We start from the raw sequence: 21,772 nt of genomic DNA on the forward strand, positions 1-21,772 counted from the left end.
AAGTTACTCACCGCCAGGTTTTGCTGGCCCGGGATTAGAAAAGATACTGCAATTTACGTTCGAAATTGTCTACAGTATCAAAGGTCCAAAATCCAGCGACACACTCGGTCTTCACCAGCCAATTACGACCCTCCAACACAACGTTTTGAGCATATCAACATCGACATCGTTGGTCCGTTTCCGCTGTGCGAAGGACAACGATACTGTCTTACCATTATAGACCGTTTCACGCGATGGCCGGAAGCCGTTCCTATTCCCGACATGTCTGCTGACACCATCGTTAAGGCCCTTTTGTCTCAGTGGATATCGAGATTTGGCGTTCCGTCAAGAATAACATCCGATCGTGGTCGCCAGTTCGAATCGGCGGTATTCGCAGAGTTGGTCAATTCAATTGGTGCAACGAATTTACGTACCACTCCGCACCACCCACAATCTAATGGAATTATAGAGAGGTGGCACCGCACGCTCAAAGCCGCAATTTTGTGCCATAATCCAAGCAAATGGGTACAACATTTACCAACAATTCTGCTTGGCTTGCGAGTTGTATATAAACCCGACATTAATGCGTCACCAGCCGAATTAGTATATGGGTCAACTTTGACAGTGCCTGGAGAGTTTTTCCATCACACAAAGGCTAGTAGCACCAGCGATTTTGTCAACGAATTTCGAACAGCGAACAGCAGAAGCTTAGACCAACTGAAACGGCTCACCATTCTTCGCCTCAAACGTTTGTATCAAAGAATCATCAAACAGCTACTCATGTTTTCATCCGGAACGACACGATCAGACCTTTTCTGGTAATTAAAAAATTCTACAAATATTTTAAGATCGCAATTCAAGGCCGTCATAGCAACATAAGTGTCGATCGCTTGAAGCCTGCATTCATATCAAACTCCAACCTCAGCGACTTGCGTACATCGGTTGTTCGGAACAACACGCCTGACATTTTACCAAATGTTCAAGATCAACCGGATATTGAAGAAAATTTACCTGATAGATTAAGCAGACCTAAAGTCTCTGATCTCGACACCAATCGTGCTTCAACTCAATCCAACCCAGCCGTCAGCTCTTCTCCTGAAATGCTTCGGCCCCAAAGGACTACAAGTAGAAGAAGGGTAACGGTTCCTCTAAGGTTCAGATGAGTTTCCTCTGGCCGAGGAATGTTGTGGCATCACTGGTTTAATACTCGATACCAATTAGTACGGGTATAGTGTTGGTATTCAAAAAAACTAACTTAAAAGTATCACAATTTCTTCATTTTCTTTTGTAATTCTCGCGCATTCAACACGTGCATTTACATTCGATTTTAATTTCTTGTAAGTTAAGTTAAGTTGTTAGTTTAAATAGTTGTATTTAAATAAACACTTAAACAAAAGTATTCCGGTCACAATTGTTTTAATTGGAAATATAAAAACCCCAATATATATATATATATATATATATATATATATATATATATATATATATATATATATATATATATATATATATATATATATATATATATATATATATATAAATATATGTATATATATATATATATATATATATATATATATATATATATATATATATATATATATATATATATATATATATATATATATAATATATATATATATATATATATATATATATATATATATATATATATATATATATATATATATATATATATATATATATATATATATATATATATATATATATATATATATATATATATATCTGTTATTATTTCTGTTATTTCAACCGTCGAACGGAACGGACGTGTTTTTTAATAGCGGATAAAATCATCGTAATAAGTACCTACTACGAATTTCAAGTGTGGTGGGATATTAGGCCACCATGCAGAGAAATTCAAAGACATCCACTGGGTTGCTAACTTCAGGGCCCAGTGGACGGGTATCGACTGGAGTTATAAATTTGGGCAATGACCAAGAGTTAGGCCCAATTAGTCGACCTGTAGACGGGTCGACAGGTGGCGACAATTTGACAAGTCGGACCTTTTCCAAGGTAACGGCATCAAAAGGAGGTAATCCCTCATGAAAGAGATTCAAAGAACGCAGAAATGCTTTGTTTATCCTAAAGAAATTAGGATCAGTCGACCCAAGCACGTTGTCGGCTAAACAAAGCGATTCCTTAAAATGGGCTCAAGGAATTCTTGAGGCTGGAAAAAGGGAACGATCACCGGATGAGCTGCCATCCTCCAAAAGGGATCAACGATCGTTTGCCTCAGTTGCTAAAGACAGCCTTGTGATGGCTATCATAAATAAAGGAGCATTGGACGGTATGGTTCCATAGCAAAAATGGGGGGAAATTGAGAATGCTTTGTCTGGCGTCTACTCACAGGTGCTGGAAAAGTTTCCCGGCCCAGATCCTCGACACCAAGAGGCTGGTTGGTATCAAGGACGATTTAAGCTAGTCGCATTTGAGGACCAGAGGTCTAAAGAATGTTTTAAAGCTGCTCTGATACTAATTGGTGAAGTTTGGGAAGGGGCTGCTCTAGAGTTAGTCGAGAAGAAAGACATACCGGCTAGACCAAGAGCACATGCGTGGATACCTGCAAACCCTCCTGACCCTGAATCTATTTTAAATAGACTGAAACAATGCAATCCAGATCTTCCAACAGCTGATTGGAAGGTTGGCCGTTTGGATGAAGTGGATGGGCCAAGACGGCATGCAGTGTTTATATTGAACACTCAGTCTTTGCCACATCTAGCAAAGTCCCAGGGCCGTGTATGTTATGGCTTTCATTATATCCAAATGAAGGTGTATAAAAACGATCAGCTAAAGGATTCAGAAATGGACAAGCCTCTGTCTGAATCAGAAGTAAGCGGATCCTCTTGCGAAGTCGAGGGGGATACCAAGACATTTGAAGACATGGATAGATACCGTATGCGTGAGGAGGCTTCTACTGCCTCAGAACTCACCAAAGTTGAACCTATGGTTATTGCGAGAGTCACCGATATCTCTGAAGAGGACATTCTTGATGACTCGATTGAAGCGGCTGATGTGACGGTTGTTGAAAATCTCGATGGTCCTACGGATCCTCCAGATAAATCTTCATCATTGTAAGGCTGCATGTGCTGCCTTAAAAGTTCTTCTGATGAAAGGGGACATAGATATAGTTCTTATTCAAGAACCATATGTTTATAAAAACAAAATATGTGAATTAAGTACTCCGGGGTTCAAACTATTGCAGTATACTGGTAATGATGTAAATCGAGCCTGTATAATGGCTAAAAACGAGCTCAACTTGTTTCTGCTTCCTTCAATGTGCAATACAGACACTGTCGTTGCAAGTTTAGAAATAGCCAAATGCAAATATTGGGTATCTTCGGTCTACATGGGACATGACAGGGAGATGCCTCCATATGCCGTTAAGACCTTAGTGGAGGAGTCACTGAAAACAAAGACGAAACTCATTATGGGATGCGATGCGAATGCACATCATAGTATATGGGGAAGTAGTGATACTAATGCCAGGGGAGAGTCGCTAATAGAGTTTATTTTGCGTACTAATCTGGTAATTTGCAACAAGGGAGATGTCCCAACCTTTGTCTCTAAAAACAGGCAAGAGGTTTTGGACATCACCTTGGCCTCGCAAGAACTGAATGAAATTATATCTGAGTGGCAGGTTTTAAGTGAACACAGCTTCTCAGATCATCGCTACATCAGTTTTAAATTTGATGTTCATATCACCAAGATCATATTTCCGCCAAATGTTAGGAAAGCTGACTGGAATAGGTATAGGGAATCGTTCAATATGATGATACCGGAAATAACAGAGACAAATATGAGAAATGTGCAAGATATCGAACACGCAGTGGAGCGGATTACTAAGGCCTTCAACATCTCACTGAAAGCTGCATGCCCTAGAGGAAAGCCAAGGGGGAAACATCGACCACCATGGTGGTCTACGGAAATAAGTAATATGAGGAAATCCTGCAGGAAGCTCTTTAACAAGGCAAAGTCCACCAGAGCCCCTGAGGACTGGGACGCTTACAAGAAGAATCTGAGAGGATACAAGCGAGAACTGAGAAAGGCTCAGCATAACTCTTGGAATGCTTACTGCAGCAGTATTGAGAATACGTCCGAGGCTTCCAGACTACGGAAGGTTCTAGCATCCACCAACTCCGCTCCAGGTTTCATTAAAACATCGGAGGGCAATTGGACAACGTCCAGTGAGGAGACGCTGGAGGTACTATTGGACACACATTTTCCTGGAAATCAGACGGTTGAACCATGTACTGGCGGTGCCACAGTTGCTCAGCGGTCGTTTCCTGTCGAGGACATTGTATCGGAAACTAGAATAAGATGGGCGCTAAATAGCTTTGGACCATTCAAATCCCCTGGACCTGATGGAATTACTCCGGCGGAGTTACAAGCTGTAACTGACAAAATTATCCCCTGGTTGTCGGTGATATATAAAGGATGTATCAACTTATCATATATCCCAGGAAAGTGGAGGGAAACAAAACTCGTTTTCATACCTAAAGCGGGAAAAGCCTCTCACTCGAGGGCGAAGGATTTCCGACCAATCAGCTTATCCTCATTCCTACTTAAGACTCTGGAGAGGATGATAGATATTTATCTTAGAACTAGCATCGATTCAAGTTTGTTCTCGAAACGACAGCATGCATACTCGAAGGGCAGGTCTACTGAGACCGCACTACATGAACTAGTCAGCTTTATTGAAAGCTCACTATATGTCAAAGAATACACAATCGTGGCGTTTCTAGACATCGAAGGGGCGTTCAATAATGTCCATCCGAGCTCGATATTAAATGGACTGACAACTCTGAATGTTGATCCATGTATACTCAGGCTGTTAGACGAACTGCTAATGAAGAGACGTATTTCAGCCACACTAGGACAAGCAAACATACAAAAGTATGTGAACAGAGGCACTCTCCAAGGAGGAGTTCTATCACCTCTTCTTTGGAATGTTGCTATAAATAGCCTTCTGGTTACTCTAGAAAAAGAAAGGATAAAAGTGGTGGCATACGCAGATGATGTAGCTCTGGCAGTCAGGGGAAAATTCCCATCCACAATCAGAGATATTATTCAGAGGGCCCTCCGGATGACTGAACAATGGGCGAAAGACAATGGTCTTGGGGTAAATCCTGCAAAGACAGAATTAGTCATGTACTGCAAAGATCGCAAGGCTCCCACGGTTAGGCCTATTTCCTTAGGGGGTATTGAAATTCCCTTTGGTGATTGTGCAAAATACCTTGGCGTTATTTTGGACAGGAAGCTGAACTTTACGCTTAATATTGAAGAAAGGGCGAGGAAGGCAACTGTATCTTTGTACTCGTGCAAAAAGGCAATAGGAAAAAAGTGGGGACTAAAACCAAAAATTGTGCATTGGCTATACACGGCAGTGGTTAGACCTATAATGCTATATGGTGTTGTAGTCTGGTGGCCGGCACTTCAGAAACCGACTGGTTTAGATAAAGTTCAGCGTATGGCGTGTTTGTGTATTTCAGGCGCATTCAGCAAGACAGGAACAAATTCCCTTAATGTCATGATGCATCTATTGCCTTTAGACATTTTGGCCAAACAGTCAGCTGCAACAACGGCTGTACGGTTGCGCGAACTATCGCTGTGGTCGGAAAATGGTTACGGTCACAGTTCTGTCCTCAAAATAATGTCAGATGTGCCTAACGTAGTGGATTACACTTTGGCGAGTCCACTTTTCGACAAAAAGTTTGAGACTCTAATCCCCAACAGTGAGGCGTGGTGCACACATACCCCGGGGAATAAAGAATATATAGATTTCTACACTGATGGCTCCAAATTGGACGGACAAGTGGGTTTCGGAGTATATTCTAATGATCTGGAACTTCAAAAAGCGAAAAGATTACCTAATCACTGTAGTGTTTTTCAGGCTGAAATATTAGCAATAAGAGAGGTGGCGAATTGGCTGAGAAGTAATGTTCCAAAAAAATGTGGGCATTAATATATACTCAGACAGTCAACCTGCAATAAAATCCTTGGACTCTGTGTTCCTCAACTCGAAAACGGCCATCGATTGCCGCAAATCTCTCAATGAGATGGCTGAGCAGTACAATATTCACCTAATATGGGTGCCTGGCCATAGGAACATTCCGGGGAACTGCGAAGCGGATGAGTTGGCAAGGCTAGGGACTACCTTACATATTCCAGGGGAACTAGAATTTGTTGGTATGCCCCTAGCTACCTGCAAGCTCATGCTTCGTGAGAAGGCTGTTATGATGGCAAATGTTCGATGGGAGAATTGCAAGGGTTGTAACGACACCAAGCAAATATGGCCCCATTTCAACTTAAACCGCACACTAGATATGCTAATGTTCTCGAGACGTCAGGTATCACTCCTGATATCTGCTATAACGGGTCGCTGCCTGATAGGAGATTTTGCAAAAACTATTGGCGCGAAGTATAATGACTATTGTATGAGCTGTCATGATGCGGAGGAAAAAGAATCAATTAAACACCTCTTGTGTGAGTGTCCTGCATTTTGTGTAAAGCGCAAGCAACTTTTAGGAGCATATAGCTTCAGATTACTGGCGGATCTGGAAAACGTTAACTTAAGCAGTCTGCTAATATTTTTGGAACAATCTGGTTGGTTCAACAAAGAAAAATAATCAAGAAGGTTCAGCGGTTAAAACTAGAAGTGCCCATATGTAATAGGTACTTTTAGTTAATGTGGTATCACAATGGACTGAATAGTCTAAGTGAGCCTGAATCTTAATCGGGCTGCCACTTTAACCTAACCTAACCTAACCTAACCTAACCTATATATATATATATATATATATATATATATATATATATATATATATATATATTTGGGGTTTTTATATTTCCAATTAAAACAATTGTGACCGGAATACTTTTGTTTAAGTGTTTATTTAAATACAACTATTTAAACTAACAACTTAACTTAACTTACAAGAAATTAAAATCGAATGTAAATGCACGTGTTGAATGCGCGAGAATTACAAAAGAAAATGAAGAAATTGTGATACTTTTAAGTTAGTGTTTTTGAATACCAACACTATACCCGTACTAATTGGTATCGAGTATTAAACCAGTGATGCCACAACATTCCTCGGCCGGAGGAAACTCATCTGAACCTTAGAGGAACCGTTACCCTTCTTCTACTTGTAGTCCTTTGGGGCCGAAGCATTTCAGGAGAAGAGCTGACGGCTGGGTTGGATTGAGTTGAAGCACGATTGGTGTCGAGATCAGAGACTTTAGGTCTGCTTAATCTATCAGGTAAATTTTCTTCAATATCCAGTTGATCTTGAACATTTGGTAAAATGTCAGGTGTGTTGTTCCGAACAACCGATGTACGCAAGTCGCTGAGGTTGGAGTTTGATATGAATGCAGGCTTCAAGCGATCGACACTTATGTTGCTATGACGGCCTTGAATTGCGATCTTAAAATATTTGTAGAATTATTTAATTACCAGAAAAGGACCATCATACGGTTGCGTAAGTTAAGGTCTGATCGTGTCGTTCCGGATGAAAACATGAGTAGCTGTTTGATGATTCTTTGATACAAACGTTTGAGGCGAAGAATGGTGAGCCGTTTCAGTTGGTCTAAGCTTCTGCTGTTCGCTGTTCGAAATTCGTTGACAAAATCGCTGGTGCTACTAGCCTTTGTGTGATGGAAAAACTCTCCAGGCACTGTCAAAGTTGACCCATATACTAATTCGGCTGGTGACGCATTAATGTCGGGTTTATATACAACTCGCAAGCCAAGCAGAATTGTTGGTAAATGTTGTACCCATTTGCTTGGATTGTGGCACAAAATTGCGGCTTTGAGCGTGCGGTGCCACCTCTCTATAATTCCATTAGATTGTGGGTGGTGCGGAGTGGTACGTAAATTCGTTGCACCAATTGAATTGACCAACTCTGCGAATACCGCCGATTCGAACTGGCGACCACGATCGGATGTTATTCTTGACGGAACGCCAAATCTCGATATCCACTGAGACAAAAGGGCCTTAACGATGGTGTCAGCAGACATGTCGGGAATAGGAACGGCTTCCGGCCATCACGTGAAACGGTCTATAATGGCAAGACAGTATCGTTGTCCTTCGCACAGCGGAAACGGACCAACGATGTCGATGTTGATATGCTCAAAACGTTGTTTTGGAGGGTCGTAATTGGCTGGTGAAGACCGAGTGTGTCGCTGGATTTTGGACCTTTGATACTGTAGACAATTTCGAACGTAAATTGCAGCATCTTTTGTTATAACCCAGCATAAACTACCTTTCCATTAATAGAATAAAGTGATGACTCATGTTGCATACCGCAATAGTCATATTTCACAATCAATTACATGATCGATGATATTAAATTAATATAGCATTCTTATTACCAAGGCAATTAAAACCGTTCATGTTTCCGGTCAATAAAGATTTACAACAAAGGGAACAAAGAACTATGATTCCTATTCCCTATAATCATATTTCTGATTGTTATGTATATATAGTTTTACAATAATGAATAAACTTTAGTCTTGATCAGATTATCAAACGACGCAAACGTGTTTTATTTGGTCAGCTCATTCGGGGTTGAGCTCTTTGAAAAAGTTAGGACCATTTATCGGTGAAACTAAAAAACTCAATTAATCCATCGAGGATTAAAATTGGCGCAGTCGGTAGGATACCAATTCGTATTGGTATCCGAGAAACGTCCTACGGACAAAAAAAAATAATCCTGTGCAAAAGGATACAAACAAATTAAAAGATTTTGTTTTGTATAAAAGAAAATAAAATAAGATAATCCTGTGCAAAAGGATTACAATAGAAATAAAATAAAAACTTAACCTTGTGTAAAAGGATATATAATAAATAATAATTAACACTTAAAAACTTAACCCTGTGGAAAAGGATTATAATAAAGTAAAATATTTTATTCTGTGTAAAAGGATATATAATAAATAATAATTAACACTTAAAAACGTAACCCTGTGGAAAAGAATTACAATAAAGTAAAAGATTTTATTCTGTGCAAAAGAATAAAATAAAAACTTAACCTTGTGTAAAAGGATATATAATAAAATATAACTAACACTTAAAAAACTTAACCTTGTGCAAAATGAATCCTCCAGTACAATCAGGAAATGCAGCCTTGGGCGCAGCAGCAAATAGTGTTGGCCTAAGAACCCTAGACATCAATCCTCTAACGTACATTGAAAAGTTAAGAGAGTTTGATGGAAAAAAGGAAGACTTAACTTCCTAATATAACAAATGTAGATGATATTATCCCTACATTAATGCTATATAATGAGCAAGCACAAAGAATGTGTATGAACATTGTAAAGTCTAAACTAACTGGAAAGGCAAGAAGAGCCATGGAGATCCATCCTCACCTAACGGTATGGACAGACATTAAAGCGATGCTAAACACAAATTTTGGTGGATTTTCAACAGTAGAACAACTCTATCAAGAATTGAGAGGAGCCCAATTCAAAGAAGCAGTGATAGATTTCTACAATTTCATCCAACACAAATTAGCAATTTTAAACCAAAAATGTGGCCAAGAAAATAGAGTAAACGAAGTTAGCGGCAACATTCAAGTCACCTTACAAACGTTTACTACCCGTCTTCCCATTCATATGAGGACAGTGTTATGTGCCTTAAAACCTAACACTATGGAAGAGGCCTTGTTCGAGTTAAGCTCAGCAGGATTCCTTAACCAGGAGAAAAATAAACCAACACAACAACCATTTAGACCACAACAACAACAACAACAGCAACAATTCAAACAACAACAATTAAAACAGCAACAACCCTTCAGACCCCAACAACAACAAGCCTTCAAACCACAACAACAACAACCCTTCAGACACCAGCAACAAAAACCCTTCAGACCCCAACAACAACAACCTTTCAGACACCAGCAACATCAACAATATAGACAGAAGCCAGAGCCAATGGATGTGGACACATCCCAACAAACAAGATATCAAACACATCACCAACAAAAAGGATTTGGTAAGAGAAATAACGATAATTATTATTATAGTAAAAGTAACAATGATAATGTCCAATGAATATGATTACTGTAATGAATATGAGGAATATAATACAAGTGAATGTGATCAAGTCGATATTAAGTCGGAAAATTTTCGGTTTGTTCAGACGGAAGAACCACCGGACTTCCCTATATCCTGCTTAGAGGAAAACTAAGAAAAACTCGACAGAAAACTTATTATGCGAGAACTATTGTCCACCCCAGTATATAAAGAATATATATCCTCCTATAATTATACAGACGGCAGCAGGTGTCATTAAGACTAATCGGAATGCGTATTTTCCTAAAGGTACGATACAGATTAATTTAAAGACAGACACGACATTCCGACTATATAAATTCCACAAATTTTTGACGGAATTTTAGGAAACCAGACGTTAAGAGAAAATAACTCAAAAATTGATTACGAAAAACGAGAAATAATAATTAATACTCAAAGGTATAAAATGTACTTTGAGGGAGATAAAGAGACAGAATTTAATCCAATTGATGGATTGACGGAATTATATAATCTAAACGTGTTGGGAATAACAGACCAATTACGTACAGATCATTTAAACACGGAAGAAAAACTTGAATTAAAGAAATTGATTAATAAATATGCATTTTATCATCCTGGAGATGACCTCAGCTTTACAAATGAAGTAAAACATAAAATTGAGACAGGAGATAAAGGACCCGTTTACACTAAATCATATAGATACCCATCAATACATTCTAAAGAGGTAGATAGACAAATGTCAGAAATGCTTCAACAAGGAATTATAAGACATAGCTCATCACCGTATAATTCTCCTATATGGATAGTCCCTAAGAAAGAGGATAAAATAGGAAATAGAGAATGGAGAATAGTCATAGACTATAGGAAATTAAATGCAATTACTGAAGATGACAAATACCCAATTCCAATAATAGATGACATTTTAGATAAATTAGGTCGAGCCAACTACTTTTCAACTCTAGATCTTACTAAAGGATTTTACCAAATTGAAGTAAATCCAGAAGACAGAGAAAAAACCGCATTCTCCACTTCTAATGGACATTTTGAATTCATTAGAATGCCATTCGGATTAAAAAATGCCCCTGCGACTTTCCAAAGAATGATGAATAATGTCCTTAGGGAACACATTAATAAAATATGTGTGGTATACATGGATGATATTTTGATATTCTCCACATCGTTGCAAGAACATATAGATAACTTAGGAAAAATTTTGGAAACATTACAGGAAGCAAATTTAAAAGTATCTTTGAATAAATCGGATTTTTTGAAAAAGGAAACTGAATTTTTAGGACATGTAGTTACCAATAACGGTGTCAAACCCAACCCGAACAAGATAAAGTGTATTAAAGAATTTCCTATCCCCAAAACTATAAAGCAGACTCAAAGTTTTTTAGGACTAACAGGTTATTATAGGAAATTTATCCCCAGCTACGCAAGGATAGCAAAACCAATGACAATGAGACTAAAAAAGGACGCGGTGATTAATGTAAAAGATACTGATTATGTCAACTCGTTCAATAAATTACGACAGATACTAATGTCAGACATGGTACTTAGGTATCCTGATTTTGAAAAACTTTTCACATTGACCACAGACGCAAGTAATTATGCATTAGGTGCAGTATTATCTCAACAAGATGGACCAATAGCATTTGCATCACGTACTTTAAATGAACATGAAATTAATTATTCTACTGTAGAAAAAGAATTGTTAGCAATCGTTTGGGCAGTAAAGCAATTCCGCCACTATCTTTATGGAAGGAAATTCGAATTAAAAACTGATCATAAACCACTAATTTGGCTCGCGAACCTTAAAGAACCAAATTCGAAATTAATACGTTGGAAAATTAAATTAAATGAATATGAATTTGACATTAAACATGTAGAAGGAAAAGAAAACAGAGTGACTGATGCTCTCTCTAGTCAAAAGAAGTCAATATATTTACTTCCGGAAAGGAATTTAAATGTGAAATATGCAATAAAATCTACTCGAGAAAATATTTACTTCAAAGACACTTACAAGAACATCTAAATAGAAATAATTTCCTTTGTGAATTGTGTGAAAAAATATATAGACAACCGAATTCGTTGTACAGTCACTATAGAAATCAACATAAGTTGACAAAAGATCAAGTGAAACAAGAATATGGTAAAGTGTTATTGATAAACGTAACAATAGAAAGACCATCTTCACCGGTACCAACGGTACACAGCGCGAATGATGATGATCATAATTTTTTCAAGATATCAGAAAAACCTACCCAATATTATAGAAATCAAATAATAATAATTAAAAATAACAATAATGAAACAATAAAAGAAAGGATATTTGATAAAGATAGAACTACGTATTCTTATGAAAATTTTGACGATGAGTTGGTAACCCGGATAATAAATAATGCAATGGAATATAATCTTTCTGCATTATATTGTATGGATAAAGAAATTTATTTGAAACTTCAATCGGAATATAAAATGATAAAAGAAAACCCGTTAAATACGAAACAATTTGAGATTATTGCGACTACAATCATGTTAGAGGATGTTGAATATGAAAAACTAATGGAAATTATTAATAGACATCACAGGATTGAAAATAATCACCCTGGAATCGATAAAACATATCTAGAATTAAAAAAGAAATATTATTATCCAAATATGAAGAAGGAAATCACGAAGATTATTAATAATTGTATTATATGTAACTTTAAAATAGAAAGAAACCCCATTAAATTACCCTTTGAAAAGACAGAAACACCAAGTGGGCCATATATACACTACCACATAGACATATGGTATTTAAACAGTCAAATATTCTATCTTACGATGATTGATAAATTTACCAAGTATGCAGCAATTGAGGAGTTAACCGATAAGACACCATTACAAGCTGTGAAAGCTTTAACTAAATTATTCCTTATTATGAAAAAACCAGAAAAAATAACTATGGATAACGACCCAACATTTTCTAACCCTGTTTTTATTGGACATCTCCAAGATAATAACATTGAACATCACTTCACAACCCCTCATAGACATACAGGTAATTCAGATATAGAAAGTTTTCATAGTAGCCTTAACGAAAACATTAGAATTCTAAAAGTTAGGGAAGAAAATAATGACATCGCGTACAATTACGATTTACCTTTACAAGCATTACAAGCATATAATAATACAATTCATCTCTGTACGAGATATAAACCAATAGATTTACATTTTTATAATAAAGATATTGAAATCAAAGAAATTTATAAAGAAATTGAAAAAACAAAGGAAAAGATGTTAGATTACAGGAACAAGGATAGAAAAGACGAGGATATTAACCCGAAATTTGGAAAAACAAACATCCTCCATAAAACAGAAACTAAAGTAAAGAAATTAGAAACAAGACAAATTGAGGATAAAAAATATAAATTAGATAATCGAAATAAAATCCTTCATAAAGACCAGTTCATTAAAAGAAAATGTCTTTCCAGGTCTTTGGAAGTCCTTACTGGCGATTTTCTTGATGATATCCCCAGTGGTAGCACAGAAACTCGAAATAATTGATTTGAATGAAGGAAACGGATATACAATTGTTCAACTTAAAGAAAGATATTTAATAGAAAATTATACAAAAATCCTACACATTTTTAATACAACAAGATATTTGAACTATTTGGATGAACTAAAGGAAGATGCCTCACATCTTAATGATTTATACTTATCCCACGAAATACAACATGTAGATTTACGACTCAGAAGCATTATTCCCCATCAAACAAGAACCAGAAGAGGTTTAATTAATATACTTGGAACTGGATTAAAATATCTTTACGGAACAATGGATAATAATGATAGAGAAGAAATTGAGGAAAAACTACGAATTTTAGAAACAAACGGACATGATGTAATAACTCAAAGTAATAACCAGATACAAATTAATAATCAATTTGACAATCAATTAGGAAATTTGTCAAAATTATATAATGAACAAACGAAACTCTTAATTAAAACTATTACTGGTATAGACTCAATAAAAAATAATACAGCAAAAACCAATAAAATGTATAGATTAAAATATCAAATTGATCACATGAGCAAACTATTAGATAAAGTTTGAGATTTAATTCTCGCATCTAAATTAAAAATATTAACTCGAGATATATTAAGTGATGAAGAAATTAAATTATATAACATTACATTGGATACAATGAAAGAAATTAAAATGCATTTAGCTATATATAAAATTAATATAGTTTTTATTTTAGAAATACTCCAATATAATACCAAAGAATTTCAAGAAATTTATATCCAACCAATACCGAATAAAAATAAAATGGAAATAGATATTAAAAATAAATTGTTTATCACAAGAAACAATCAAATATATTACGATGTAAATGAAATAAAAAATCTAACAGAAATTCAAGATGAATGTATCTCTAATCTATTCAATTATAAACTGATGAAGTGTCACTATGTAAAAAACGATAAAACAGAAATAATAGAAATTGGTCTTAATATTACAATCACAATAAATGTAAATCAAACAGTTAATCATACATATAATAAATACCCACTAAAACTATTTGGAAACCATTTAATGCATATACAAAATTGTCAAATAGAATTGGATAAATGGTACGACAAAAGAATGTATCAAAATATGTTAATTATTCCAAATCCTATTAGAAAAATTGAAATGTTAAATAATACCCATGAATCCTTAGAAGAAATAAAATACAATCACATAAAAAATACTAAATTTATAACAGAACTTAAATTTAAACAGAAAGTAACGAACTACACCCTATATATGTTAATTTTTGTAATCATAATTATTGTAGCATTATATGTATACATTAAATATAAAGCAAAAGAAAATAATATAAAAGTAGCGGTCAATGTACCCTTCCCCTTAGATCCTTTGGACCACGGGCAAGAGTCTTCGTCCGGGGGTGTTATAACCCAGCATAAACTACCTTTCCATTAATAGAATAAAGTGATGACTCATGTTGCATACCGCAATAGTCATATTTCACAATCAATTACATGATCGATGATATTAAATTAATATAGCATTCTTATTACCAAGGCAATTAAAACCGTTCATGTTTCCGGTCAATAAAGATTTACAACAAAGGGAACAAAGAACTAAGATTCCTATTCCCTATAATCATATTTCTGATTGTTAAGTACAGTATGTCAAGAAAGTCTTTTGAAATTGCCAAATATTTCAAATTCTAGAAATAATTGAAATATTAAATATTTTATTAAATTTTTAATTCTGTGTACGTATGTATACTTTGCAAAATACATAATAAAATATTTTTTTTAAAATTTCATTATATTTAATTTTGGAACAAAACATAATTTTTATCCCATTGTCAAAACACTTTCTTGACAAACTGTATATATAGTTTTACAATAATGAATAAACTTTAGTCTTGATCAGATTATCAAACGACGCAAACGTGTTTTATTTGGTCAGCTCATTCGGGGTTGAGCTCTTTGAAAAAGTTAGGACCATTTATCGGTGAAACTAAAAGAGAGCAAAAGCTCCATAAAAAAGATTAAAAAGGAGATTTTATCTCCTTGATATTTTTTAAAAACTCAATTAATCCATCGAGGATTAAAATTTCTTTTCTAATCCCGGGCCAGCAAAACCTGGCGGTGAGTAACTTTGTGGTAGCTCGGACGGCTGGGTGTGACAAATTATGCATCATCGAAATTATCCTATTCCGAAAAATTTCCGGAATGTAGGGACGAACTCGTCGTTGCATCGCATATTAATTGGTCGTTAGAACCTGGGATAGAAAAATATTTTAATGTCATCGACTTCATTTGCGTACCTGAGTTTTCAAGCATTTGCTGAAGCTGCGTATCACTTTTCTGTGCGGCCGCCATTCGTGAAAAATCCACGACACATTCGATCGATTCAATGCGAGAAAGTGCATCGGCCGTTGCGTTCTCTACACCAGGGGTATGGCGAATATCGGTAGTGAATTGGCTTATAAAGTCGAGCTGACGTATCCTGCGTGGGGAAGCTTTTTCCAGTTTTTGGCGAAATGCAAAAATAAGCGGACGATGGTCGGTAACGATGTAACAGGATCGGCCTTCAATCATATATCGAAAGTAGCAAACAGCTTGGTACATCGCTGACAGCTCTCGATCATATGTAGAGTATTTTTGCTGCGTACTTGTGAATCTCTTTGAATAAAATCCGAGAGGCTGTAAATTGCCATTGACGTTTTGGTGAAGAACCGCTCCACTGCAGTATCGGACGCATCAACGAAGATTGCCAATTCAGCTTCTGCAGACGGATGTGCTAAAATCGTTGCGTTTGCTAGCTCAGTCTTACACCGTTCGAATGCAGCTTCCGTGGACGTAGACCACACTAAGGGCGTTTGATCTTTTTTTTTGTGTTGCCAACTATCATCTGTTGTAGTTGCATAAGATACGAAATTGCTTTTGGCAAGAACTTCCTATAAAAATTTACCATGGCGATAAACCTTTTAAGCTCTTGGGCCACACTCGGTTTCGGAAAATCTTGAATTACGGCTATTTTTTCAGGTAAAGGGCGAATTCCATCAGCGTTGACCAGGTGACCAAGAAATTTGATTTCGGTTTTACCAAATTCACACTTCTTGAGGTTGATGGCTAGGTGATTTTCCCGAAGGCGGTGAAAAACTTCGGCCAGATATTGGCGATGTTGTTCAATCGAAGGTGACGCAACACAAATATCGTCGATATACCGGAAAACATAATCCAATCCTCGTAACACCTCGTTGATAAGCCTTTGAAACGTCTGGGCGGCGTTACAAAGACCGAACGTTATGAATTTAAATTCGTATAGGCCGAATGGCGTACTAATAGCAGTTTTCGGAACATCATCAGGATGAATTGGCACCTGGTGGAAAGCCTTTTGTAGATCAATTTTTGAAAAGTTTTTAAATATGGCAACGGATAACGATCCGATAACGTCTGGGCGTTCAAATCAAGCAACTAAGTGCAACGGACTGGACCAGTTGCTGTTGGACGGCTGGCAAATACCGGTTTTCATGAGGAATTCAAACTCTTTTTTTGCAGCGGCGAGCTTTTCTGGCGAAAGACGTCTAGGTCGGCAGAAAACAGGCTGGCCTGTCGTTTCTATGCGATGAAAGATCGTTGATTTAGTCGTTGAACCATATGGCGAAAGTCGGGTGATGTCGGCGAAATTTTGCAAAATATCCGCAAACGTTGCTGTAGGATCGTATGTTCGAATGACAGCTGCGACAGGAGACTTGGATGACGAAAGCTGGGATACAAGACCAGTCTTGTTGTCGATAAGTCGGTTGCGTCATAAATCGATAAGCAAGTCGTTATAAAATCGGAGTCGATAATGTCACCCACAATGACGTCACGTCGGCAATGACGAATGACCAGTGGAAATCACGACCGAGGCCAAGATCAAGTTTTATGCGCTGCTTCCCTATTACCTTAATGGGGCGTACAGCATAACAGCAGAAGGACGGATGTCAGAAGACTTGGAGGCCAGTGGCAAAACGGAAACATCGGCGCCGCTGTCAACCAAAAAAGTATTATTTGTTTTCTTATCTCTTACTTGTAAGCGAAAAATTTGGCATCTGGATGAACGTAACGTAAACGGTAACGGTTCCTCTAAGGTTCAGATGAGTTTCCTCCGAACGAGGAATGTTGTGGCATCACTGGTTTAATACTCGATACCAATTAGTACGGGTATAGTGTTGGCATTCAAAAACACTAACTTAAAAGTATCACAATTTCTTCATTTTCTTTTGTAATTCTCGCGCATTCAACACGGGCATTTACATTCGATTTTAATTTCTTGTAAGTTAAGTTAAGTTGTTAGTTTAAATAGTTCACCAATGTGGGATCACAATGGACTGAATAGTCTAAGTGAGCCTGATACATCAGGCTGCCACCTAACCTAACCTAACCTAACCTAACCTAGTTTAAATAGTTGTATTTAAATAAAAACTTAAACAAAAGTATTCGGTCACAATTGTTTTAATTGGAAATATAAAAACCCCAAATATATATATATATATATATATATATATATATATATATATATATATATATATATATATATATATATATATATATATATATATATATATATATATATATATATATATATATATATATATATATATATATATATATATATATATATATATATATATATATATATATATATATATATATATATATATATATATATATATATATATATATATATATATATATATATATATATATATATATATATATATATATATATATATATATATATATATATATATATATATATATATTTGGGGTTTTTATATTTCCAATTAAAACAATTGTGACCGGAATACTTTTGTTTAAGTTTTTATTTAAATACAACTATTTAAACTAACAACTTAACTATATATATATATATATATATATATATATATATATATATATATATATATATATATATATATATATATATATATATATATATATATATATATATATATATATATATATATATATATATATATATATATATATATATATATATATATATATATAAACATATACAATATGAACAATACTTTTTCCATTTTGATGATCCGTTCAATATCACTGATGAAATAAGGCTACCTTATATATAATTCTTTAATATATCCATATTTAATTTTACTTTCAGTCTGTATTATGATGTTTTCCCATGGAGTGGGACTAGGGTGGCTTTCACCAACTTTATCGAAATTACAATCGGATTCTTCACCCTTGCATTTTACAGTTTCAGTTGAAGACGCATCTTGGATAGGTTCTCTTCTAGGTCTTGGCAGTCTATGCGGAAATATTGTCATTGGTTTTTTGCAAAACATAATAGGACGCAAAGTCTGCATGTACATATTAGCAGTACCTCATGTTGTAAGTATAAAATGCAAATATATTTGTATACACGCCTCAGAGGCATTCCTTTAGAGTACAAATACTGGTAATAATAAACTAATATGACATTCATTCCGGCTGCTCAAAATTGGACGAAAGTCATATTTGTTGCTATATGTTGAGCGTATTATAGACCGACCATGCATACAAAGGGTCCGAATTCCTATCAGTAATTTTCGTCTTTCGAACTTATTTTTATTGGAAAAAAATTATTTGTTTGTAGTTAAATTTTATAGTTTTTATCGCAACTTAATGAAATCTTTTTTTAAGTATGTCTCAAACATTTTATGAACTAAACGTGAGTATAAAGTTCAATGGCCGTACACATAAGATCAATATGAACTAAAGCAAACGAAGATTTTCGTACGATTCCCAAAAAAAAAATCTGATTCAATCACGAAATTAATTGATCCAATTATTTTTTTAATTGAAATGTCTTCAATCACAGAAATGATAGTATCAATTAAAAAATTAATTGAAGGTCATTTAAAAAATTAATTGGTCCAATTAAAAAATTAGTTGATACTATTAATTTTTGTGATTGATTTTTGTTTCAATTAAAAAATTTGAAATTTTTTATTGAATGTTGTTTAAAACTCAATTAAAATTTTAATTGGAAAGTTTTTCGTGAATTTTTTTTCTGTGTATGGTGATTTGGCGCCAATGATTTTCTTCTTTACTTTTAATTAATTTTTTCTTCTATGAGATGATGTAATTTCGTGAACTGCAGTTAAAAAGTACAACAGGGCATTAAAATTTCCTGGTTTCAACAACGCTTTGTGGAAATCTCAAAATCGAATCGAAAATTGTTTCCTATAGAACAGTTCACTTTTTTTGGGTGCAAGTGATTTATAACATTTTATTTTATAAAATTTGCCTTAAATCTATAAATCACATTGTTGGGAACACACAAGCCGATTTAAAGAAACGTTACACAGTGGTCCAACTCGCTATTTTGGAAATATTTCTGAAACTATTGAACGATAGCCAATTTTTTTTTTTGTCCGACGAGATTCTAAGATTCTACCACATTCATTTTGCTAGTGTTAACCATCCACGGAACTACGAGCGAAAACATAATTTCGGATATATTTGTGAATTTATTAAAAACACATTAAGCACGAATTCATAAAATGTGCAGGTAATGTGATACACCATAATGTAGATTTTTTTGTAAAAAAAAAATAAATGCAATATATGTATGTATTGCAATTGCATACATTTTGTGCTTATTTAGTACTCGTCAGTTATTTACATCCGAAAATTAATAAAATGAAAATAGACCTTTCGAGCGCAGGTAAATGTGATTTTTTCAACTGGCACAAAGAAAGAGTTGAAAAAATCAAATTGATCTTTGATTGGCTCTTTCTCTGAAAGCCACGATCTATTCAGCTTGACTTAGTTATTCGTATGTTGTTAGATGGATAAAAAGCTACTATACCACATTACCAAACTGTACATTCAAAAAAGTGAACTTTCTATTTCACTAAGCCAATTTAACTTAATTTTAGTTCATGGAATTATTATGTTTGGAGAAAGTTTTCTTTACTCTAATAATTTTTTGCATACGTTAGTTAAATGAACTAAAAAACGGGGGAAAATTATACACAAATTAAACATAAAGATTTACTAAATTCGTCATATCGGCGTGATGCCAGACTTTGTAATACTGTTTAGTTAAACTTTTCTACAAATATTCAAAATTTTCTAAAATTAACCCAAAGTTTTCTTCCTGTTGAGTTCACTGTTTTTTCAGTGTACCACATTTGCTGCACTTACTCTATTACACGCAAAAATATCTTCTTAACCCTGGAAAGTCATCCTTATTTTTTGTACACTAACGTCATCCTTAGTCATTTTGGCTACGCTATAATTGGCATCGTGAACAAAAATAAGAACCAAAATTTTTAGTTTATTTCCTTATTCAATTTGTTTTTATAAAATGATTGTATTGGTATAACTTAAATGTATCATTTCCCAATCGACCAAACTGCATTTTAAATCGAAAATGGAATTACGCGTCGTCATTTTGACGAAGGATGACTGTCCAGGGTTAAAGGAAATTTTAGACCAACGAATCATTGTATGGAAATTTCGTTTCGCGGTAAAAAAAAGTATTTAACTCAATAAGGAAAATTTGCAACGCTTTGAATTAAATATTTCAACGATAACACTGTGACAATTTGAATAAACTCAAATTGGAGTTGATTATAGTTGCCACAGTTATTGAAAATTTTACGGGTACACTTAGGCTTGCCAGATCCAATTTGTCAAAAAGCTTGACATTGACCAAAAAAAAAACTTGATTAAAAAAAAAACAACTTGACAAATAAACAACTCATACTTTTGAGTTTAATTTAATTTTTTATTACTTTTTTATTTATTTATTTATTTCACATATTATCCTACACAACAAGATTTTAATCTTATAATTACAGTGTAGGAGTACAAACGCACATTAGTCGAGCGAACTTTTTTTAATAAAAATTATTACAATAAAAGCAAAAATATCATAAAAAGTAGAAATAACGGAAACCATGTAGTCTTTATATATTTTGAAGGAAACTTATTATGCCACATATAATTCGTATTATTACACCCAGAAAAAGTGACCCCTTCTTTAAGTTAAAATGAACTAATTTTGAAGAAAGTTAAACTTCGTATAGCTCCAAAGACATTTTCATTTGTTTGCACGATGTGATTTTCTTAGCAATTAGGAAAAATGCATTCTATATTTTAGTTAATATTTTTCAATATTTTTGTACAACTATACTATAGAATAAAAACGTTTAACTGA

At 34.7% G+C, this 21,772-nt stretch overlaps 1 protein-coding gene across 1 annotated transcript in view; it reads left to right on the plus strand.

Annotated features, from left to right (window-relative positions):
* LOC142225850 (facilitated trehalose transporter Tret1-like) overlaps positions 1-21,772 on the plus strand; it is a 331,321-nt gene that overhangs the window by 23,310 nt on the left and 286,239 nt on the right. Inside the window, exon 2 of the mRNA XM_075295671.1 lies at positions 18,725-18,954. Coding sequence (XP_075151786.1) covers positions 18,725-18,954 — 230 coding nt within the window. The remainder of the gene's footprint in view (positions 1-18,724; positions 18,955-21,772) is intronic.

The sequence above is a fragment of the Haematobia irritans genome, chromosome 2, assembly GCF_050003625.1.
Source record: "Haematobia irritans isolate KBUSLIRL chromosome 2, ASM5000362v1, whole genome shotgun sequence".
NCBI classification, from domain to species: Eukaryota; Metazoa; Arthropoda; class Insecta; order Diptera; family Muscidae; genus Haematobia; species Haematobia irritans.